We start from the raw sequence: 23,733 nt of genomic DNA, 5'->3' as shown, positions 1-23,733 counted from the left end.
TCTTCCCTATTTAAGAAGCCTGTCCCCTCCTAACTCCGGCCAAAATCGCCAGTCTTTATGGTTCCAGACAGAAATGGCAACCGCCCATCACATAACCGCACAACTTCCCGCCGCCTTCGGCAACAAAGCCGGTATACTTGGCACCGGCAACGCCGTGTGGTACCACTCCAGATGCTCCTGAAAGCTAGCCAAGTCCTCGAACCCTCTCTCGTCCTGCGCCCACTTCACCTCGTCCTCGCTGTCCTCGCCCTGATCCACGTACGTGTATTCGTCGCAGTAGGGACACCATATCCTCGCCAGCCAGTCGCCGGGGACGGGAGCGATGTGGTTTCCGATGGCTATGGGCGCGAAGACGACCGTTTTGGCTTCGCCTGTTTTGGCGCTTAGGCCATGGGCTTGCCATCTTGGGTATGTGGTTTCTATCCTCGCTGTTTCTGGTTCTGTTTCTTTTGTTGTTGTGGTTGAATGTTGTGGAAGTACTGATGGGTATGATTGCGTTACTATGGTCGGTAGAATGAGTTTCTTTGGGGAGTTGGTCGCTGCCGTCGTTGATGTCGGGATACTCGTTGTCGTATTTGTACTCCCACCACCGTTCGTCTGGTCCAATGGCGCCCTCGTAGACGGCATCCTCTGTAGATCCGGCCAGACGATGAAGCCGTCGCAAAAGTCGCAGACAAAGGCCACATCGTGCTCCCCAAACCTCTCGAATCTCCCGACCGCGTTGCAACATGGAACCAGGTCCTCGAGGCTTAACCTCCTCCCCCTTCTCAACGCTGGCCGTAACCCCTCATCTGTTGGTCCTTTCCCTTGCTGCTGCTGTTGCTGTTGCTGGAACTCATGTCGTTGCCACGGCGGTATCCTCTCGAGCTCCCTGTCCCTCTGTTGCTGCCTCACTCCTGGTCCTTCCTTAGTCTCCTTTTCCCGTTTCTCCTCCTCCCTTTGCTTCCGTACTCGCTCAGCCTCCTCATTCCTTCGCTGCTGGCGATACACCTGGTAGGCGCCCAGACATCGATTCCATGCCCCTTCCTGCTCAGCCGCGAATATGCGCCGAGCAGCGCGGCACTGTGTGCGGTGAAGCTCTAGTTGAAGTTCCTTGGTCTCGTTGAGCCAGATTGGGTTGATGGGCCCGCCTTGCCGGATCCAGTCTTGGAAGTTGCGGGCGTGGAATTCGTATTTGATCAGGAGGGCGCGCAGTTCGTTGAGGGATTCGGCTTTTTGTGAGAAGGGTTAGTAATAGAGCGGGTAATGAGAGGTTTTGTCTTGGTGGTTGTGGTGGGAAATGGATGAGTGCAGTAGTGGATGGAGGTGGTGAGTGAGAGTGTCGGGTAAAAGTCCAAGAGGTCATAGAAGGATGACTTTCTGCTTAAGGAGAGCAAGATGAGAGTGAGGAGAAATCTGGGATCTCGTCATATACTTACAAGTCCTGTCCCCTTCATAGTAGAACTGCCCATTAACCAATACACCTAGTTCCTGGAAATCCACCTTCGCATCATCCAATGCATCTTCAAGGGCGCGGATTTGTTCAAACTCGTCAGGGCCCCAGTGACGCTTGTCGGCAAATCTGAGTGCGCGAAGTGAACTGGTCAAGTAATCCGCAATGTCCTTCAACAGCGACCCGACCGTGTCGTTATTTTTGCTAGGACCTGTACTCATATCTCTTTGGTTCGCGATGGCTGCTTTGCGGGTTTATGATCTCTTTATATCGTATCCCCCTCCACCTCCTCCCGTTGATATGTTCTTTCTCAGCCGTTATCGTCGTGTTGTCGTCTTTAATTCCTCTTATCAATGGTTTGATTTCTCCGCCTAGCGCATATTCAATGCCGCTTCAGTATGTTGTAAATGACCGCAAGTAGACGTAAGCTGAATGGGCCACCAACGAGGCCCTCGTCACTAACAGAAGGTATCTCTAATCTCTACGAATGCGTAGCGCTGGTGTTGTTGTCGTCCGTTGTCATCAAGTGGATACCAAGAGCTCCGGTCCGGTAGCTGTAGTATGTACGGAGGAAGTGAGGAAGATGTTCACCATGGAGTTGGAGATGTGAGAAAGGGGTCCGGTCAGAAACGAAACATCACATGGAAGACTCGGTCGCCCAGGAAGGAAAATGGGGATGGACGGGATGTTGAATCGTCGTGCAACGGGGTTCGGGGCCCGGGCGCTTGGAAACGATCCGACGGTTACGGCGGGATCTAAGCTATTGGAAGGGCCCTGTGGATCTCTGCTTGGCAGAAGCAGGCAGACGTGGAAGCCGCTGTGCAAACATAACAGTGGAAGATGTTGCTGTGGCAGCGGAACAACGGGTGATATTAACAGGGTCTGTAATTGTTCCTCTTTCTGATCCTGATGGGGAATCAACATGGGCGGCCTCTGACGGGAGACTCCCAAACTTCTCAATATACTTGGGGGTTGGAGAAAAGTGGGGCATTTTGTCAACCTCTTCTTATAAAAGAAGAGGAAAAATTTTCGTACGATTACCTTTTATTATAGGACAAATCTCATATAAAATGGCGAATAAAATAATTATTTATATAATAAATTATTACTTTACAAATCAATATAATAGTATCCAAAGCTATAGAAACTTCTAATATTACTCAATTAAGTAGTAAGCAAATAAATAAAATCATTGCAAGCTTTGTTTATTATTTTCCAAACTTAGTATTAACGTGTGGCTAGTACTATATCTTGTAACTACCTTATACTACCTTGTAGTATAAAAGGCTGATTGAACTATTCCTTCTACGAAATCAGTTTACTCAGCCCCCACAGAACGTGCTAGAATACAAAGGTTTTGCCACTGTATTCTGGAATTCTCTAACTTGTTCAGCATTCCTTCTAGACTGATTTGTCATCATAAAATGCACTAGAAGCTTATAGACTCAGTTCATTCCTTTTATGGTATAGTGTTCTTACAAGCAGTCTTATTGACTTACAGAAGCTTAACGTTCGTGTATATAAAGACTTCTTCTCTCCTTTAGTTAGTCACTTCTTAAGCAAGCAAGCAAGCACAATTCAAGCAATACAATACAGTCTACTCCTATAGTGCAGAGTTCACTATAATAGTTGTTTCTCACAGTGCAGAGTCCAATGTACTCTTCTGTCTTGAGAGTAGAGTTTTCTCTAAGACCTCTTTTACAATATCCTCCTATTGTCTTTGCTACTACGCTGCTTCCTTCAGTATTGCTGTTGTACTTTCTACCGCTTCCGCTCCGCTCTACTACAAGTACATAGTTCACTGTAGCATCTCTATACTGGTGCTATTCTTATAAGCCAGTTAGGACATTGCAGCAGATAATTAGTATAAATACAAGTATAAATATAGGGATAGAAGTTAGTGCTTCCTTTATTAGCGTGATTTTCTTGACAATTACTTTTACTCTTATTAGTGTATTCTTTAGTGTAGCTTGGTTTTGTACTTTTATTCGTGCCTCTATACAAAGTTTTACTTTGGATTTTACTAATTTCAAGACCGATTATGATAATATTCATTAGAAAACTTACATAGGTACGAGAGCGAACATGAAACCAAAAGTAAAGCAAAATAATATAAAAGTAGAAGTAATTAAGCAAAATATTATAGAAATTAATACAACTATTATTAATAATTTAATCCGTATAAGAAGTTTAAGAATACTAAATTAAAATATTAATTGAGTTTAATTATTGTCCTTCTCTCTATTATTATTTTTCCTATCATATACTGTTTTAAATATCATTTTATTATCATTATCATTATTAATACAAGTACTCTCGTCTTTGATTATAGAAGCAATGACTTATATATTAATAATAGCAGCTATTGAAAAGGTGGTTTCTACTTGTAGTAGGAGTGGCCGAGGAAAGGAGGATGGGACTTCTAGTAGTAAATTAAATATAGATAGATTATTACTTATATTAATATTTAGTAAATTACTACTAAAGAAATTGATAAATATTTTTAATTCTCCTCCTATCACCCGCTTGAAAGAGTCTAATATTAGTATACCTTGTATATCAACTATAAAGAACTCTCCATTATTATCTTCTTTATCTTCGTTAATAATATGTTCGTTAAAAGTAAATATGAAACTATTATTGATTCGCTTCTATTTCCAATTATTTTAATATACTTTCTTATAGAGCTTCTTTTTACTATCTTTTTCATTCTTTGCCTACTTATTATTTACCTACTTCTTTATTTCGTAGCCTCCTACTTCAATAGCTTTAATTTAACACTTTAAATTCTGCTACTATTCTTTAATCAATCTTTTTATAACTTTCTAATTGAATTTGCCTTTAAATAAAAATAGAATTTTGCCCTTTCTAACCTCAAGTGTAAGGGTTCTACGAGGTATACACACAGGTAGGCCTTGGTGAAAGTGATAATATTCGACAAAGAGAAAAAGGGAAGTCTGTGCCAGTATGGCACGGAGCTTACAGCTAAATACACAAGAGAGGTGCGTATATCGAAGGTGCTAGAAACGCCAAGGTCGAAAATGTGGTTCGTGCGGCATACCCCAGGAGTGCACCCAGTCAGAGGGCAGGCCTGGCTTTCATAGAGTCCAAGCCAGGCAAACACCCCTAGGCGCCAGCCCCATGACATCAAGTACTTCTATTACCTGTTATTCTATTTAATAGTCGAAGTTAGCGGCCTTCTTTCTATTTTGATAGTTGTATTTTTAAATCTTATTATAAATTGAAAGAAGTTTATAAATAAGAATTTCAGTATCGTAATAACGGATTGAAATAAGTAAATTGAAAGCATGGTAGTATTCATTTTTCAATATAAATAATAATTTCAACGTCCTCTTTAAAGCGGTTCTTGTTAAGAAATAGCAACAGCAAAGCGGAATTGGATTATTTAAATTACTTTATCTAAATGTAAAACAAGATTCAATTTCAATTAATTAGCTGCATCCTGGTATTTTTAAAAGCTATTAAAGATATTATAAATACTAGATTATTATCGATAATATTTCAAAAAACCAAGAATAATATAATCAGTAAAGGGATCACAAAAGGGACAATAAAGGAAATATAAATAAATTATTGATTTTTAGCTGCTTTATAAATATAATACGTATAAAGTTAAATTCGCTTTACTAAATCAATCATTTTAATACTTATTAATAGTAGAATTTGAAGAACGAGGATATTTTGATATTGAATAACTATATTATTGTGACAAGGGCGGTGTTGAGCTTGGAACAGTAGTTCAAATTCAACTAATAAACTACTTTGGTCTCGAAGGCCTTATTGAATCCTTTCAAACCTTTCATCCAGGCTGGACTTCCTGGCCTTCTTATGCCAAAGCCTTCCTTCCTTCTAATAGGTACGTACATCTTCCTATCGGCCTAATCTGGCCGCAAAGCCACAATGCATCTATCTAGTGTGCACTATTGTGCTTACATGTGGGTCTTCTTAAATAGCTTCCTTTAGTGTTCTTCTTTCATGGCCTGGCTAGCGCGGCCTAGCGTGGAGGCAGTGCAGGCGGCAGCTGTGTCGTTGGCTGAAATACGCCGAAGGCGCTAAGAGTACTGAGGGGATTCCAGGTAAGTCGTGCCGTTGAAGGAACAGACTTCCCGAAGGGGAGTGTAGCCTAGTTGCTTGAGACATCCAGCTGTGTGGCAAGGCTTGAGGTTCAGCCGTGCGGCTCTTGGGGAGATTAGTGGTATTGTCGAATGTCCGTGTGACAATTATATAGATTAAGTAGTGTCACAGGTTGACATTGGCTATATAGTGTGCATTCCGAGTTCTGCCTTGCAAGCAGAACATCGTCCTATCTTTTGTAGGTTTGGCCGTCCGGGCATATGCACCCCAGCCTGTCACAAGTAGAGAAGTAAACTTGTCAAAATAATATTCAACGTTTTAGTATACTATTTAACTTCTATACTACAATAGCTACTAAACCTGTCGATAACTAATAGACGATAAATAGATTTGTAAAACCTTTTTAATTAGTAGTATTATTAAAATTTAAAATCTTCCTACTAATAGATCCTGTTCCATATTAATTGTAATAAAATTAATTTTAAAATATATATATATATATATATATTGTCTTATCACGCTAAACTATTTACATAGTCTATCCAGTGGGTATGCGGTACTGCTTTCGTTCATAGTCGGTGGGAAAAACCGTACCGTAGCCGGATGAACACCCTCCGCTTCTCTATTGCAACGACGCCGTCGTCGACGCCGTGCCTTCGATGTTTATCTTCCTCTCGGTATAACCTCACCGTCATTCCCGAGGCCCGATCTTTGATTCCGCTGCGTGATTCCCCGACCGTACTCCCGCTCTCCAGAATCAAAGATCAATCTGAATTCCCTAGTAGCTCTTCTGCTTTCTTCGCTTGTTCGATCTTCACTGCCAGCTTGTACTCCTGCAGTCGTCCCAGTCGCAAAGCCCAGCGAAGGATTCGTTCCGCCCCCGCCACTGTCTCGAGTTCGTCGTGGAGTTGTTCAATGTTTGTCGGCCACGTTGGGTCTCTGATACGGGAATCGTGGGATTTACACTCAATACAGGAGGTCACGAGAGTGAGGCCATATTGTGTGTAAATAAAGAGTAAAAGAGAGATTGTCTTGGAAGAAAGGCCTGGCTTCCAGCCAGCCGTCTGCACGCAGTAGATATGCAGTGCAGCGAGCTAAGTGGCTCGAGCGCAGGGCAACGGCTGGGCAGGCACCAGAGCCTCCATGGCAGCCCAGTGTCACAGGTTGACATTGGCTATATAGTGTGCATTCCGAGTTCTGCCTTGCAAACAGAACATCGTCCTATCTTTTGTAGGTTTGGCCGTCTGGGCATGTGCACCCTAGCCTGTCATAAATAGAACCTTATAAAGGGACAGCAAGGTGCTCAACCAGGATTACGTTTGACCCGTATTATTGGTGATGGGAGTCCCCTAGTATCCTCTGTCCGAGAGAATGAAACGGGGGTTAGGAGACGGGTTTGTTTGTAAAATGTGGGGATCGCGCATATCTTGGCGGGGCGCATTTAGGTGCCCCTGAACGTCCTGGACAGGACAGGGCATTATGTATATAGCCATTTCCAGATCCCACGAGCCCTTCATTTCCCGAAAACAATCAGTTAGCAGTTGACATCTGCCTTACCTATGGCCCCCGGCTTCGACGACGGAGAGGGGAAAACATCTTACTATCCAATGGATAGCGGTTGCAACCCACCCGATGCTCAGCCCTACAACTAGAGATGACCGACATCATGGTGGGTATAAAAGCTGACACCCTAAAGCTGTATATATATACACATATTACACTCGTGCAACGTTATGACTGCCGTCCAGCTTGCGCCTATCTCCCACAATACAGGCTTATCATTGACCAGCGGTGGGTGCCCTACATCAATGGCCTAAGCTTCCACGGAAAGCATGAGCTCACAAACAGGTGCATATTCTTCTTCATTAGTATATATAGGTTAAGACTTTTGGGTACTATTCTCCAAGACCCTGAGCACCATTTTACCCTGGTGCATCGATGTCGGACGAGTCTGATATCGTGCTTCGTCAAGTTCACTTCCTCTTCTTCGCCTTGCCAGCTTCCACTCCGCTAGCCTTCTCGGATGCAGTTCCCACAATCTGCTCCTCAGACGGTGCAGGAAGGATCGCCTTCTCCCCTTCAGCTTTCTTCTCCTCAACGGTATCATCCTCACCACCCTGTCCGAATTCGTTGACGCGGGTGTAGTCGACCTTGTATGCCCATCTCTGGTACAAGTAGATGAAGAAAATGATATCGTCACGGAAAGTAGCAAGACGATGGAGGAAGGGCATCTTGATGGTAAAAGCAAACAAGTCGTCGATGAAGGTGTTGAGGAACTTGTACATCATGGCCTTGCCAGGCATGTGAGCAACGCTCTTGAGACGGTAGTTGATGTACAGCGAGGGAACCATCATCAGGAATCCATATGCGTAAACCGAGCCGACGAGGGTGGCGATGACGAAAGAGTACCACGACTTGTGGGTGTCGTAGATGAGCGAGTAGATTGCATAAGCGATAAGGAGAGGAACGCCCGCAATGTACATGTACTTGAAAGCGATTTCATCGTACTCCTTCGTCTTTTCCTCTGTCTCGCTGAGCTTGTGCTTGTCCTCAAAGGAGATACGGTATGGTATGATGGATCCAGGCGCAGGGCGAATCCGCACGTTGACCACCGTCGTGATCTTCCATAGCTCAATAAGAATACCAACGCCCTGGGAGCCGAGAATCATCCAGCTAGTATTCTGCGACTGGTCGACCAGATACAAGAAGATGATGAGTTGCATAAACACATTGGCGAGGATAGAGCGCACCGAGATGCCAACGTTGTCCTTCTTCTTGCGGTAATGAGCGATGTCGGAACCGAACGCAAGCGTTTCGAGAATCATGTGCGCAATACTGGCAAAGATGGTGATACCGAGAAGGATGGGATTGGAATCCAGGAAGATTTCCTTGATCATTTCGATCTCGCTACCATCGCTGCCCGTGGTCAGGGGATTTCCGAAAGCCGCCGCACGCGCCGCTTCCTTGGCACTGAGGTCGATGGAAGCCATCGTCTTGAACTTCCATTCCGCCAAGTTGTTCAGATCAATGCGCATGGGCATGGTCTTGATCGTCTCGTTGATGATGGTCATCTGACTCTTGAGCTGCCAAAAGGTATTGACAAAGAGGATCGGATAATACCAAGTGTTCTGGCCGGTGCCGTCCCTCGCGCCGGTGGCCTCGAGGCGGAGGAACTGGCGAACAGCTGGGTGCGTCTGGGCAAAAGGCATCGAACCGGTATTGGGGATGAAAGAGAGCGAGATGTTGGGGTGGTAATAGTTGGTGATGATGGGCCCTGAGGGTTGCTCTTCTGGCACCTCCTCTACCTCCTCAACAGCGTCCTCCTTAGCAGCAAGTAGGCTCCTGGTCTTGAATTCCTTCTTTCTGGGGATGTAATGGGTCAATGGCCACACGAAATGGTATGCAGAACCGGGATCGTAGTTGGGCAGAGTAGGGTCGAGGAAGGCGCCGGACAAGCCAACATAGAAATGACCCCAAAGCGTGCCATTCTTCTGGACCTCGGTGGGGATATCAATAGTCCTTTCCTCGGTACGCGCGTCGGTCCAGTTGCCGATTGTGAACTTCTTTTCCTCAAACACCACCTTATCCGCCGAGGTCTGCTTCAACGGGGTCGGAACGAAGGATGGGGAGATGGTGACCATGATATCAACCTGGCTGTTCTCGGGCCAGATGGGCGCAATGATCTGAGGAACTCGGTTGTAGACGGCGCCATCATCGAGTTGCTGGGGACGTTGGTCGTACGAAGGAAGGCTTGTTGAGACTTGGACGGCCTGTCCGGTCGCGTCTTGAACTGTTGCTGTCTTTTGTCCACCGCCCATAAACTGCTTCATAACGAGCTGCATCAAGGCCCACATGGCAACGGCCTGAAGGATCTTGGAGAACATGGAGGACTGGATACATCGAGACCGTCAGAAGCTATTCCACGATACACCGCCCTAGCTTCCACTTTGGATTGATAACTTACGCCTTGCTGCTCCTCCTGCCGCGCAGGCTGGCGCTGGGCACCATTTCCTTCGGGCATCTTGGGAAAGTGACTGATGAAGAACAATCAAAGGATGATGATTGTTCCACTTGCGCCGAACCAAGGTGACGCTTGTAGTCTATCGCTACCGCAGGACTCTGTTGTGAAGAGTGGCCCCGGTTGTGATGGTGAGGATGTTGACGGGAGGGGACAACGTGGTACACTACCTCAGTACAATTTTCTGGTGTAGGGAGCTACCAACGGAGTGGACCTACTTTCACTAGCTAAAGCTACTTTTTCTTCCTCACTGCTCAGCTGAAGATCGAAGTATCCCCTGTTATGACTGACCCCGGAAGCCGAGTGGCACCAAGCTTCAGGTTCGCAGTTGTCTCAGCGCTCCCGTTGAACGGGACGGCGGGGAAACAGCAAGGGGTCCGTCGAACATGTCCACTTGAATGATGCAACAGAGATTCAACTTCAACCGAGTGATCATCCTTTGACATCCCAACCCCATGAAACCTTGTCCATACATTTCACAACTTCATATTTACAGTATACAGTCGAGATGGTCCATAACACCACAATAAGAATGACATCGCGTGACTAGAAATCCGGAGTCGATTGGCCGTTACGCCGTGCTACCTTGATATAATTTGGACCATTCAATACCGAGAACCGGAGTACGTACGAACGACGACTTTCCCGGAAAGGCATCCCGCGATGTTTCCTCCTGTCAAAGTATCAACACTCCCGTGTCATACTGCATTCCAGTCGCAAAAGTCCACACTCGCGCGTCACAGTCACAAAATTCATGATACTGCTCTTATAAGCAATGAGTTGTTTGATTCACAGCACAAATGACCTTCTGGCTCGAACATCTGGGTGTTGTGTGCTGCGGCTTCTTCCGGCACAACAAGGCTGGCAACAAATCCATATCATTTGCAACGAGCTTGACAATCAACAATCATCCATTCACCTGCTTTGTCCATTGTTTTCGGACTGTTCATCTGATTTTTTAACAACTTTCGCCATCTTCGCGAAGATTCCGATACGATTTATAGTCTGAACAACACCCAACCCAGAAGGTCTGAACGTCCCTGCAACTTTGGAGAGTCCGTTCTCAGTCTATCTTATAAATCCACTCTCCATTCACGCCTCTTTACAAGGGTCCCCGAGATAGCTCCCCATCGAGTCACCATTCAACCACAAGCGGCCACTACACTCTCTTGATAGAACCTTTGGATGCTGACTTTACCCAGCCTTGCCAGAAACCACATCTAGAATTCATCTTGTTCCAAGGTAGGACGGATAGATTTTGCCAGTTCTAGCTTCAAAGGTTTACCAGAAGGTTCATTGAAAAAGATCTGGACCCAGGTGCCTGAATCCACCTTTTGCCCTTCACTCTGTATAAATATCTCGAATTCCAAAACGTCACCACTCCACTACCCTTCACCTTCACCTTCACCAAGTCACAACCACTCTCACTCATAAAGGGTATTTAAGATCCCAGGACTGGGTACTGTTGAAACTACTTTTATCAACACTCTTTTGCAACAACACCAAACAACGAACAAAATGACCAACATGTCCACTAACGGCGTCTCTTCCACCAACGCCGATGGCGGTCCTAAGCGGACCAAGATCTGCGTCTACTGCGGCGCGTCCGCTGGGAACAACCCCATTTACCTCGAAGCCGCGCGCCAGCTCGCCCGCGTCATGGCCGCCAACAACATTGGCCTAGGTATTTACTACTCACTCACCCAGATACTACTGAACCCCCTTCACTAACACCAGAAACCCACAGTCTACGGAGGTGGCACAGTCGGTCTCATGGGCGAGATCGCCAAGACCCTGGTCTCTCTATCGGGCCCTGACTCAGTCCACGGCATCATCCCCGAGGCTTTGGTCCGGTACGAGCGCGACCCCAACTATACGTCGACTCACACCAACGGCAGCACCCAAAAAGACGGCGCTGCTGAGGAGAAGGAGGAGGAAAAGGCCAAGCAGCTTGCCGTCCCCGACGAGAACGTCTTTGGCCGCACGACCATCGTCAAGGACATGCACACGCGCAAGTTGATGATGGCGCAAGAGGTTTTGGCGGGCGGTCCCGGATCGGGCTTCATCGCCATGAGCGGCGGCTACGGCACCATGGAGGAACTTTTCGAGACGGTTACGTGGAACCAGCTGGGCATTCACGACAAGGGTATTGTGCTCCTGAACATCAACGGGTTCTACGATGGTATCTTGCAGTGGATCCAGAACAGCATCGAGGAAGGTTTCGTGAACCAGGCGAACGGCAAGATCATGGTGGAGGCGAAGAACCCCGACGATGCTATCAAGGCACTCAGGGAATATAAGGTATCCGAGGCGGTTCTGAAGCTGAAGTGGAGTGACGAGTAGGCGAGGAGGGTAGCAGAGGAGGAGGGATTTTGTTTTCTCGAGGTTCTTCCCTTCTTGGGAAACCAGTTGCTGTTGCCTTGCATAGCACAGCTGCTTTCTAGATGGATGATGACGGCGTTCAGGGGTCCTCTTTTTCTAGGCAGGGCCAGGCCAGGCCATATCCAAAAGCTCTCGGTGTTACCATTTGCTTGATCGACGGGATTGACAGCACCATGGTTCTAGACACAATAAATGCATTAATATCAAAGTGACCTGTTTGATCTCATTACTTCATTCCGGGTGTATGCGCTCCCTGTGCTAATCTTCCCCTTTGCCCTTTCAAGTAAACCGCAAATCCATCGTCTAACTATCAACGTCCATGCCCTCGCCCTCGGCAGCTGCCGGGGCAGCCTCTGCGTTATCCGCCACACTCTCTATCCACGCGCTAACGTCTTGTCCATCGTACACCTTGAACGGCTGCGGCTTGGTCGTGCCGTCCTCCTGCTTCTCGACGCCCACAATGGCAACACTGGTATTGTCGATCGTCAACTCGCGGTCCTGCACCAAGCTCTCCTTGAGCGCCTTGAGACCGTGACGGATCAGCTCCTCGCGGCCGCAGTCGGCAAAGGCGTCCAGGTTCTTCTCCAGATATGTGCGCGCCATCTGGCTGCGGGCGCCAATGGCGAAGGCAACCATCTCCTCGGTCATGCCGCTGGGCTGGAACTCGAACAAGTGCGGGCCGTGGTCGTCAACCCCGGCGACCAAAAGACCGACACCGTAGGGGCGCTTGCCGTAGTGTTGCGTGTTGATCTGCGCCTTGGATCCAATCATGTCGACGAGAGTCCGGACGGGCATGTTACGACCGTACGTGAGGCGGTGGCCGAGGCACTGCTGCTTCATAAAGTTGGAGAGGACGCGCGCGTCAGAGGTGAGACCGGCGATGGCGATGCCGACATGTTCGTCGATGGGAAAGAGCTTCTTTTGGTACGAGGAGAGTTCTTCGGCGTTGCGCTAGACGGAGAGAGGAGGTAGTGGTCAGCTTAACTTGATCGTAGAGTGGGAGGAGACATGTTGTCGGCAGAATGGTGCACGGAGGGGATGGTGATCAGGGGGGTAAGTACCTTGATCGCTACCAGGACGGCGTGTGTCTTGCTAGCAATTCCCACCACCACCGAACCCTGCTTTACTGCTTCCGCCGCATATTCGACCTGGAAAATTCGTCCTTGAGGGGAGCTAGTAGGAAAACCGTTGTTAGCTAAAGGTCGAGGGTAGACCTCATAACGTGGCAGGCGGAGGAGCTTTGGGCGTTGGGAAGTAGGGCCCAGTTTGGCTGCTGCTGCTGCTGCTGCGGGACAGCTTAGCTTACAATGTGACCGAGTCGTTGTCGTAGTTGTTCCTGAACATGACTGGATTCCTCTATCGCAGAGGCTGGGAAACGAGATGCGGATTGCGGTGGAAGTATCGGGGTTTGTGCCGGCAAATATCGTCGGTGTCTTCTGGTGTTTTGGAGGACGCGAAAGATTGTTGTTTGGTGCTGATAGTGACGATGGTGGTGCAGTCTGGGTGGGATGGACGGAGGTCAGTGGACAGTGGTTGCTTCCTTCCCCAGTTGCGCAGGCAGCTCCTAGCTTCGTCAGGTCCCGCCGCCCACCAGGCAATGAGGCTGCTGTTGGCGGAGGGCGGGACAGGCGCGGGCAGGCGTGGGCAGGCAACTGGTACGTCGCTGCAGGTACCTTCCTTGCCCGCCAAAAGAAAGTCAGACCCACTTTTGCTGCTGAGTGCAGGCGGCCAGGCGCGCGCTGGGTGCACCCGCCAAGAGGCTGGCTGACGACAGCCAGAACCCACGGGCAAAGCGTCAGTCGTCACTTGTTCCGCTCGCTGGAGGCTTGGAGCTCACTCCAACAACTCCACCACGGCACACTGGATCACCACCATCACGGGTTGTCGCCTGCCACAGCAACGAGTCAACGAAAAGCGCAAGCCGAGTAAACTCATGCGATAACTATCACCTCCTAGATTACGAAAAGCAGCAGGCAGCACTATACAGTTTCATCGATCAACGAGTTATCTACGCCCGCGCAACAAACACCTTTGAACCCGGCAGGCCCGCGACACTCTTGGATTCTACCTAGCTTGACACACTCCACGACCCTCCGAGTTCCCAGCGCAAACGACGCCCTTACTTTTACTTTGTCCGAAACATATACACTTTCGCAGTCAGAAGTTCCGACACAATCACCCAAGATGCCGGCAGCAGGACTCAAGACCATCATCGCGCTCTCCTTCGTCTTGGCGGTGGGCTTCCTCCTCGTCATCCTGTCATGCGCACTATGGAAGGCATACTATCCGCTGCTGGTGGTGGCCACCTACGTGTTGGCCCCCATACCCAACTGGATCTGCAGCCATTGCGCCAACCCGGACGATTTTGTTGAGAGCTCGGGTGCTGCGGTGCTGGATCTGGGTCGCTTCTGCACTGGTTTCTTGGTCATGATGGGGCTTGGTAGGTTTTACTCCTCCGTCTTGCTGTTTTTTATGTATCCCCGATGTGTTGAAAAAGCACGGTAGCTAATCTTTTTCGGCAACAGCTCTTCCAGTGGTTCTCGCAAACTCGGCTATCATCACGGTCCCGGCCATGATCATGTCCGTTATCGGTGGCCTGTTGATCTATGGCACCATTATTAGCTTCGCCATGTTCTTCCAGGAAGAACAAGACTTTTGACTAGCCGACCAATGATAGCGAGAACGACAGAATGCATCGGAGTCCGAGACTACACACACAACAATAACAAAAAGCACAAAGGAGCAAGGAGTTTCGGAGAGCGGCTGGGTGCGGAACCGATTTACACATGGTGGGAGACTATGACTGTACAATTGCCGGAACTTGAGCCGGACGACGGCTATGGGATATGATCAATGGGCTTTTAGGAAAGTGGCTGGCACTGGCTGATGAGGGGCTTCTGGGTTGTGCTGGGTTTGGATGATTATGAGACAGTTATGAGGTTATTTTATGTTATGATCGATTATCTAGCGAGAGGACTTAAAACGTCTTCTCTCTGTCTATCTTCGATGCATCGTGTTGAAATGTCTAAAATTTAGTTCCCTCCATATGCGTCCGTTGAGCCAATATACTTATACACAGAACTCCAACCCAGTTTATTTTTGACACCATGCCCCCCATCTAGATAGATACGTTGAATATCCTTCCAACCCTGAGATACGCCTAAGCCTGAAATGATGAATTCTACCCTCTTTTCTTTTCACACCCCTTTTCCGAGTTTACCCCAGGTCCGCAAACACCCTCAACGGCCCAGCGAGTTTCGTAAACATCTCTTCCCGCTCACCCTCAGGGGTACTCAGGATGGTAACCGCACCTCCAGCACCAATACGCCACACCTCATGTTCCTCCTCACTCTGCTGGGCATATTCTTCTTCTCCTTGTCCCTGCACAGTTACCCGCTCATCGTCCCAACGGAACAGACTTCGGATCGTCACGCTCCAGTCTCCTCTGCCGGTGACACACATGTACCCAACAACACCCGAGTACAAACTGCGCTCGCGGTGCTGCTCAATCTGCTGCAACAGCTCGCAGCTGCGTTTCTTGGGAGCCCCCGTCATGCTACCAGGCGGCAGACTGGCGGCGAGAACATCCAGTCCCGTGTATTTCTTCTTGTTCCCGTTCTTCCCATCTTGGTCCTGCTGAGAAGGTAGCTGCCCCTCAACAACAGTAATCATCTGAAACACGCTCTGGTACTCCTCCACCTTGAGCAAATCGCTCACCTCCACATTCCCTGCTCCGCAAATCGAGTGCAAGTCGTGCCGGACCAGGTCGACAATCATCAAGTTCTCGGCCTCTTCTTTGGGCACGTGCAGGATTTTCTCGGCTTGCTCAAGCGTCGAGACGGATTCGGACTTGCGCACCGTCCCCTTCATCGGCCGCATCGAGCACCGCCCGCGTTGGTCGTACGTCAGGAAGCGCTCGGGCGAGGCGCTGACGAGAGTGGCGCCGCCGAGGCGGAGGTAGGATGCGAAAGGGGCTGGTTGGCGGGAGCGAAGGGTTTTGTAGAGGTGCCAGGAGGAGGGGACGGAGATTGAGGTCGTCGTGGGTACGAGAGAGGAAGAGGACCGACGATGCTGCTGTTTCCGGCTGAAGGTTGGGCTTGTTGGGCGTTGATGTTCTTGAGATGTAGCTGACGGGATGGCGTCGCTCAGGGGCCGAGTAATCTTGGTTTGGTCTGTGAGACAGAGCTCGTAGGAATCACCGGCCGCAATGAACGCCTGGCAAGCCTTGACCTTGGCTTCGTACTCTTTGGTCAAAGGTGTTTGTATCGATGTGCTTGTGGATGGACGGCGCGTCTTCGACTTTTTGGCTGGAGAAGGTAAATCGTTGGGGAACTGATGTTGGTGATGAGCTGAAGTTGATACAAGTCGGTCTGCGATGTTCCGCATCCAGGCGTCATTGTCCACGTCCGTATCAGAAGAATACAACTCCTGAATATGGGCCAAGTCAAGAGTGTGATCTATGACCACGCTCTTTGTTACCCATGCCAGACAGACATCAGGCCGGTGGTGTGGACGGTTCTCCAAATGGATGTCAATGTCGCTCAGGCCTTGTTCATAAGTGATGAAACCCATAAATCCTCCTAGGAATGGTAAATCGGGAAGCCCAACACCACTTCCAAGGCTTCGCATCTCCTGGAAGCTGGCCACGAGACCCCATATCCCGCCGTAAGAACCGAGAAAGACCCGCTCAGACAGATCAACCTGCAAGCCGTTGACCTTCTGAAGCTTGAAAGTAGCATACTCGTTGCCAGTATGATACTCAAGCCGCAGCGCCTCTTCCAGCTCCGCCGCAACGATGCTATACCGACCTCTCACATCCGCTCTCGCCGACGCCGTAGCAGCCGCATTCGCAGACTCCAACAACATAACCTTGTCGGAGCCATCCAAGCCCAGCTCCTCCACCACGTCCGACACCTGCACGCCATGCGGCAGACGGACAGCGACGGAACGATGCTGAGGTCTCCTTCCCATGCGCTCCCACCAAATTTTGTTACTCTCGCCACCAGCAGTAGTAGAAGACGTCGTCTGCTCGTCGTCGCCACCAACTGGCACATGCAACCTCGACAGCAGACTAGGCTTAGTAGCCTGATGCGCCAATCTCCCGCCCTCAGCAACTTCCACCACCGTCCTCCCCTTCTCTTCATTCCACCTCAGCGCCTCCCTGAACCAGTTCTCAATGACCTTGTTCCCTTCTTGCTCCGTGCACACCGATTCCGGGTGGTACTGCAACCCCCAGAATGGTTTCCTCAGGTGCTTCACTCCCATCAAGATCCTCTCCACGTCCCCATCCTCGCGCTCTTCTTCCACCCACGCCAGCGGCAACAGATCTGGACACTTCTCTTGAATAGGCTTCCACTTTGCACCTCTCTTTTCTTCCTTCCAGTCCGCCTCACACATCTCATGCTGCCCGATATCGCCGCAAAGCGAGTGATAAAGCGTCGCCTTGAACGGCTTTACATCCCGAAAGATATTGCTATTGCCGCCTTCATCTCCGCTCTCTGCATGTGCATGCGAGCGATGCAAAACCTCCCTAACCATCCCATGCAACCCCTTCTTAAGCCTCTTCACCTCTCCACCACCGTACTTCACCAAGCTCTGGAACCCGAGACAGATGCCCAGGACGGGCAGCAGTCCACTATCCGCAGCAGTGAGTTCCCACACATGGCTCATCAACCCGACATCCGCCTCGTTATCGGGGGATCCCGGTCCAGGCCCGCATACCACGGCCGTGTACTGGGCGAGTTCCCTGCAGAATTTCGAGTGGAAGTCTGGCGAGGTAGGGTCAAGGAGGGGAGAGTCGATGGAGAGGACGTAGACATCTACGTCGTCGAGGAGGGTGGTGAGGAGGGAGGTGATGTTGTTGGAGAAGGAGTCGTAGGCGTCTAGGAAGAGGATTTTGTGCTTCTTCTTCTTGTTGCCGTTCCTCTCATGGTTGAATGGCTTTTTGGTTGTTGTTGGGGAGGCGTGGTTGCCATTGGTGTTGCCATTGATCTTGACAGGGTCTTTGTTATTGATGTTGTCGTAAGACTCGGATGAAGGAGGGTATGATGAAGGCGACGCGGAAGAAGAATCAATGAGATCTGGATGTTGGGTGGTGGGTGTAACCATGTTGGTGTTATTGGGTTGGCCGTCCATGCCTTGGAAATCAATGATGGAGGGGTGCTGCAACGGGTAAATGTTGGAAAAGAAACCCCCTTCTTGTGACCCAGTTCACCGGCCAACGCTTCCTACAGAAAATGGGGGAAAGTGAGGTCTTGCGCTGATTTGGTGAGTCAGTGGTGACATTCGCAAAATCTCGAAAGCCTTGGCCACCATTTCGGTGAATTGCAGTGGCGAGCGAAAGCGGCTTCTGCGGTCGGGAGTATTGTATCATCAAAACCCTAACCCTGGGCATGATATCGGGTCTTCGTTCTCACAATGACAGCACAATCGTGTCGTTCTGCAGATCATGATCAGAACTTCCTTAGTATCCCTGGACAATTAGACGTACTCAATGCATACCTATATCGCGATTAATATTTATTCTACGTTGTCATACAGCTTCATATCGTACTTCCATAGTTTCCGTCCCCAACCCCAACCCGGTAACCAATATCAACGCTTGGCCATGCATACAAACCAACATCCTTTCTTCCTTTCATATGCTTCACTCATCCCCATCATTCCTAACCACAACAACCCTAGCAGGTCTCCTAGAGCACCACACCCTCCTCTCTCTTTTACTGCCCGCAATCTCCATCCCCATAGCTGCATCCTGCATCTTCTCCGCCTCGCTCCTCCTCTTGCGCCTCTCCTCTTCCTCCTCCTCACTCGGCCTCCACACCATCGTCTCTTCCACGCTCGCAGAGATCTCAAACTCGCCTCTACACAGCGCCGTGACGCCCATAACGACCTCGGCTTTCTCTCCACCCGCCAAAAGAGGTAGTGCTTTCTGTAAGGTGCCGTTCCAGGCAAACTTGCGGGTGAAGTCGAGCGCGACGTTGAGCGGTCGGTGACATAGGGAAGGCATGAGGCGGACGAGTGGGTAGATGGGCTGGTTTGTGCGGTTGGTGACAGCGACGCGGAGCTGTAAGAAGGATTCGACCTTGGCGATTGCGTGTGACATGTGTTTTTGGTCTTCAAGGGTGTTGGATGGCGAAGCGGATGCATCCAGAAGGGAAATTTCGATTCCAATCTCATCCACCTTTACCGCCTCGATCATGCGGCTCGTCAACCTCATGGCTCTTAGCTCAATGCTTCCGTTCCTACCACCAGCGATGGTGCCCCCTCCTGGCCCGGTTCGCCACGTTCCCTTGAGCGAGTCTAGAACCCTCTCCCTGTACCAGAACGCCTCACGGTTGGCTCGTTCCATCTCGGGCGTAAGCTTTGAACTGACAACGAACTGCCTCTGTCGGGAAGGGTTCAACACAGGAATGAACGCATAAGGGTCCTCCAGGTAAACGCGCTTGATGGGGAAGATTACTCTGTTGACGTTTCCAGGAAGGATATGCTCCTCCAGCCTAGCTCCGTCCTCTGACTCGAGCTGGACCACCATGTTACTCGGCCAAGAATTGCGCAAATCCAGCATCAGCAGGCAATGCGTATCGGCGGTGAGTTGAGACGTGCTCTCCCTGTTACTACCTGCCCGTAACCAGAGAGGTTCAGGGATGCTGCCGTGCAGTGGGAAGACATCCATGCGGACTATTTCGATACTGGCATTGACAGTAACAGTAAGTGCCAACGAGACCTGACGAGTGAAGAACCTCTCTCCTTCTAGCTCGTCGGGAGGCACGCCTAGGTAAGCATAGTCAACCTGGATGAGGCCGTGGGTAAGACCAGGTTTCCCAAGAATCTCAAAGTCAAAGGTTGCTGTTCCCCCAGGTGGAATGTATCTTTTCTGGTTCCCCTCCTTGCAGATGCGAAGAGCCTGCTTCTTGGCAAGGATGAGCTCATATTCGTAAAGCTCAGCGGGAGTGGCATCTCTGCTGGCCATTGCGGCCTGCAATGGCTCCTGAGTCGAGTCCTGGAAGGAAAACAGCAGAAAATCGACCGGGGTCGTCTCTGACAGGTTCTGTAGTGTGACCGAAAACTTCTGGCGTTCCCCTTCAAGGATCATAACCGATGACTGGGGAAGCGATGAAGACTTGACGACTACAGCAGGTTGTTCGGCAATGACGTTGAGCTCAAGGCTTGCTGGCTTTGGACGGTGTGTTGGAGGTGTGCGCTTCGCCAGAGCAACATCCAGCGCCGCGAGGCCGATTCCTTTCACCTTGGGTTCTTTCTCAGGAGCCCACTGCTCAATGAAAATGGGGAACCTCCTTTCACGGCAGCCCCTTACTTTGATGATAGCACCCTTGATCCTCAAGGTCCCCGCAGCTTTCGGCATTCCTGAAATCCTGAGGACTTGGGTACGATAAGGCCCTACAACAAGACTTTCGACTGCGGATTCGAACTCGGTTCCTTCGGTATTTAGGCGGATGCTCTCCAGCTCTAGATCCATCTCGAATGTGTTTTGGAAGGTAAGCCTGAACGTTGCCGCCTCTCCAGCAACCAGAACCTTTTCGACATCTGCTGCGGCTGGCTGTTTCAAGAAGGGGTTATAGATGAATGGATTGACGTCCTGCGAGGTCCTCGTTGTGGCCACGGCATTAGGCAGTACGCTCCGAGCATGTGAAACTGGTGTTCGTGTCGTGGCTAAGGGTTCGAGCTTAACGCCTCTGAGAAGAAACTCGTCCCAATACTCGGCCGCCAAATGACCCATACCCAAGCGTTTGGCAAGATTGGATGTTTTCGAGATGTTGGTAGCGAAGCGTATCTGGTCTTCTCGATGGACTGCCGGGTAAGCGTCCTCGCGCCGCAGGCCCGGAGCGGTACCGCTTCCAGCCGTCCGTAGAAGATCGCTTGAGTATTTCAATACTCCAGCAAAGTCTGGAAGCGCTTCAGAGAAGCTGACGCACGTCCTTAAAATGTTGAGCTTGATATCTTGCATACCGAAATTTCGTAAATCGGACTGTTTCAATATTCTTGAAACTACCGCTTCGTCAGAGTCATCTCTTGTGGCTGATTCTTCCAAAGATGCTGTCGAGCCCGGGTCAACGGTTACCACTCCGTACGTCCTGAGTAGGAGACCGAGAAAGGCACCGACACCATGCTCGATGTCATTTTCTGTAAGATCCAGCGCACCAGCATGGCCGTTCCCGCCGAGCCCATTAAGACCGACAAGCCCAGCTGCGGGATGAATCCCAACATCTGCGGCTCCCCTGGTGCGCGCTTCCACCAATCCACCGATCAGAACCGATACCAAGTCCCTGACGACCATGGCCTTCTTCCTCTGGAAACCTAGCACTCCCAAGACTGATGCAATGCCGCTGAGGAGTACTATTCGGTCAGCGGTAGTCAGCAATTCGGAAGCAGAACCCGGGTAGGCCTTCATTAAGGTCGACAGGATATGAGTCCTTGTTGGGATAATATTAAATCGAGGAGACGTGGTCAGCTGTTTTGGCGGTGGTGTACCAAGGACCATCATCTCCAAAGACCTTTCATCAAGCTTCCCATCCACGACATGCAGAGCAGTGAGCATTTTGCAGAAACGGATGATGGTCTCAGACATGGGTAGTAGTTGGAGGTTTTCGGCTGTTATCCTCGAGTAGAGGCTGATGATACGCTCGAGCAACTCTGGGATGTACACCTGTAGTCTCCGTAGCCAGCGCGGTTGATTTGGGTCCTTCTGTTCGGCCTCCAGGATCTGGTTCGCGAGCGCTGTCCCTTTGTCTGCATTTGGCAGCAGGATAGGATGTACGTCGAATTCGATGCCCGCCCAACCCAGCAGCAACAGTGCTATAAGAGAGAGCTCTAGGGCCTTTCCGTGCCAAATGTGATCATTAGTCGATTTGGCGCCAGTTGCACCCTCAGTCAGCTCTCTGAGCGCGTCAATCCACCGACCAGCCTGGAGATACAGGGAGCCCAAGACGATCTGGAACCTGCTCTTTCCCCTGTGCAACTTCTTGTCGGTCGATCCGCCCGATCCAAATCCCTGGACTGATACCCTGTCCTGGCTCTGGGTCCTGAACACATCCATAAAATCGGGACGCGGAGGCAATGCCTTCTCAGGGCTGACCGATTCGCCTGTCGCAATGTCGTCAAAATTCGTAGGCGGATTGGATAACCCACTTCTTCCATTTGGTGGTGTCGCAGGTTGGCCGGAAACTGCACGGTTGGATCCAAAAGCGCCTCCCTTGAAAGGGACAGGAGGCATGGACATGCGCGACTGATGTCCCCTATCTATAAGCCCGCTTGCTGAGACTGATCGGTTGGTTGGCAATGCGAACTGGGAATTCCTCCTCGAAGGGTCTCCTAGAGGTCCTTGTCCCCCATACATCTGTTCGGCGCTGGAAGCGTGACCGGGTGAGTCGATAAAGGTCATACCCTCATATGATTTGGCGAGAGTGGTCATCTCGGCCAGAATCAACGAGGATATGTCACACATGACCGTCTTCATGGTAGTTCTTTTGTGTTTTTCGGGTGGCGGGATCGTGACGATGCCTTCAGGAATTGGTATTGGGTTTTCTTCGGAGGGCACATAGTCGAACAGCAGGACCTGGTGAACGAGTATCCTGGGGTAGCGGTCTCTTAGGTCTTCCAACTCCTGGTCGAGCGAGCGTATGTTTGTTTCGGCGACTGTCCTGCCGCCAGATTGCCTCTTGCTGAGAACAACATTATTGATCTCGGAGCCATCGGCAATGGCAAGTAGGGCCAGCGGTTCGCGGTACAAATCAAAGGGCACCAGCGCAAGGTGCGAAGGGGGTGGGACGTGGGTCATGAGATCGTAGAACATGGCGCCGTCGGGGAAGGCCAGAGGAGTGAACATATCTAGAAGAGGCAGATACGCGGGTCAGCGAGAGCTCTGATGGACTGAGGCCTCAGATCCAAGCTGGACATAAGCTGGCGGTCCCTACTTCTGTTCGGCCGGCCATCGGCGGTGACGTCGCGTAGCTGGACGACATTCTCGGTGTTCAGGCTCTTGACAAAGGTGTCAAAGCGGTCACGCTTAATCCTTCCTATAGGCAACACCAGTGTCTTGACCCTCGCCGGCGCGACGGGCAGGAAAGGATCCGGAGTCATGGTTGTCTCGGTGAGGTCATTCCTGTGCTCTGAGGACGCGGCGGGATGCTGTCGAGGTTGTGTTGCTAGCTTTCTTTAGATGGGGAGAAGGGACATGTCGGGGTCCAAGAGGAGCTTCGCACAAGCATCAGGCAGGCACACGACTGCCGCTACCTTACCTTGCCTTGCTTTGCCGCTCCGCAGCTGCTGTCGTTATTTTCTGTACGTGTTGGTAACCCAGAAAGGGGTTGCCTCAAATGTAGAAACTAAAAAGAGCTGGTTGTTCAAGCGGGCATCGAGTCCCGTCCTTGTATGGAGGTGGTTGAGGTGATGTTCCTTCGGTCAATTGTGGAATACCCCGAACCCCTAGACAGATTGGCGGGCGGGCATCGGTTGGCGTTGCTAGTGGGTCAGTCCATCGCTCTTGAACTGAATCGGATGGCGTTGATGGAGGCGGGCAGCTGCAAGGCGCAGGGGTTGTGTGCTAAAATACAGGAAGGTACCTGCTGTAGTATAGTGGCGGCCCAAGCTCTAAGCAGCTTCCATCCCTTCCCCCCGCCTTCCGGCAAACAATTCCGCTCATCATACGGGGTCCCGGCCGGGAAGTGGGGCGAAGACCGGCTAATGATCCGGAAGTACCTCCGGGGAACGGGCATCCTTCACGGCGACTCCATTGAGTTTCAATATTTACTAGTTAGGTAACCTATAGGGTATCGACTTGTAATGA

At 50.2% G+C, this 23,733-nt stretch overlaps 7 protein-coding genes across 7 annotated transcripts; 2 read left to right on the top strand and 5 right to left on the bottom strand.

Moving 5' to 3' along the window:
• Positions 1-87: 87 nt before the first annotated feature.
• On the bottom strand, positions 88-2,370 carry SMAC4_06624 (uncharacterized protein; the record flags this gene model as incomplete). Its single annotated transcript, XM_003346109.2, has 2 exons — positions 1,419-2,370; positions 88-1,211 (listed from the first exon to the last, which is right to left on the bottom strand). The coding sequence occupies exons 1-2, from the start codon at positions 1,651-1,653 to the stop codon at positions 88-90; spliced, it is 1,359 nt and encodes a 452-aa protein (XP_003346157.1). The 5' UTR covers positions 1,654-2,370.
• A 4,996-nt stretch (positions 2,371-7,366) lies between these two features.
• SMAC4_06623 (uncharacterized protein) lies at positions 7,367-9,703 on the bottom strand. Its single transcript, XM_003346108.2, has 2 exons — positions 9,492-9,703; positions 7,367-9,417 (listed from the first exon to the last, which is right to left on the bottom strand). Exons 1-2 carry the CDS (start codon positions 9,546-9,548, stop codon positions 7,501-7,503), a joined length of 1,974 nt encoding a protein of 657 aa, XP_003346156.1. The 5' UTR covers positions 9,549-9,703; the 3' UTR covers positions 7,367-7,500.
• Positions 9,704-10,281: 578 nt separating this feature from the next.
• On the top strand, positions 10,282-11,888 carry SMAC4_06622 (uncharacterized protein; the record flags this gene model as incomplete). The annotated part of the gene is made up of 3 exons (XM_003346107.2): positions 10,282-10,573; positions 10,748-11,229; positions 11,293-11,888. The coding sequence occupies exons 2-3, from the start codon at positions 11,064-11,066 to the stop codon at positions 11,886-11,888; spliced, it is 762 nt and encodes a 253-aa protein (XP_003346155.1). The 5' UTR covers positions 10,282-10,573; positions 10,748-11,063.
• Positions 11,889-12,110: 222 nt separating this feature from the next.
• SMAC4_06621 (uncharacterized protein) lies at positions 12,111-13,526 on the bottom strand. Its single transcript, XM_003346106.2, has 3 exons — positions 13,234-13,526; positions 12,989-13,100; positions 12,111-12,878 (listed from the first exon to the last, which is right to left on the bottom strand). Exons 1-3 carry the CDS (start codon positions 13,269-13,271, stop codon positions 12,231-12,233), a joined length of 798 nt encoding a protein of 265 aa, XP_003346154.1. The 5' UTR covers positions 13,272-13,526; the 3' UTR covers positions 12,111-12,230.
• Positions 13,527-13,764: 238 nt separating this feature from the next.
• Positions 13,765-14,925, top strand: SMAC4_06620 (uncharacterized protein). The gene is made up of 2 exons (XM_003346105.2): positions 13,765-14,367; positions 14,453-14,925. Exons 1-2 carry the CDS (start codon positions 14,112-14,114, stop codon positions 14,584-14,586), a joined length of 390 nt encoding a protein of 129 aa, XP_003346153.1. The 5' UTR covers positions 13,765-14,111; the 3' UTR covers positions 14,587-14,925.
• Positions 14,926-15,143: 218 nt separating this feature from the next.
• On the bottom strand, positions 15,144-18,084 carry SMAC4_06619 (uncharacterized protein; the record flags this gene model as incomplete). Its single annotated transcript, XM_003346104.3, has 1 exon — positions 15,144-18,084. Exon 1 carries the CDS (start codon positions 18,060-18,062, stop codon positions 15,144-15,146), a length of 2,919 nt encoding a protein of 972 aa, XP_003346152.2. The 5' UTR covers positions 18,063-18,084.
• Positions 18,085-18,430: 346 nt separating this feature from the next.
• On the bottom strand, positions 18,431-23,027 carry SMAC4_06618 (uncharacterized protein; the record flags this gene model as incomplete). Its single annotated transcript, XM_003346103.2, has 2 exons — positions 18,431-22,775; positions 22,862-23,027. The coding sequence occupies 2 exons, from the start codon at positions 23,025-23,027 to the stop codon at positions 18,574-18,576; spliced, it is 4,368 nt and encodes a 1,455-aa protein (XP_003346151.1). The 3' UTR covers positions 18,431-18,573.
• Positions 23,028-23,733: the final 706 nt, after the last annotated feature.

Source organism: Sordaria macrospora, chromosome 2, assembly GCF_033870435.1.
Source record: "Sordaria macrospora chromosome 2, complete sequence".
NCBI lineage: Eukaryota > Fungi > Ascomycota > Sordariomycetes > Sordariales > Sordariaceae > Sordaria > Sordaria macrospora.
Note: the sequence above shows the minus strand (reverse complement) of the source record. Positions and strands in the feature narration are given on the sequence as shown.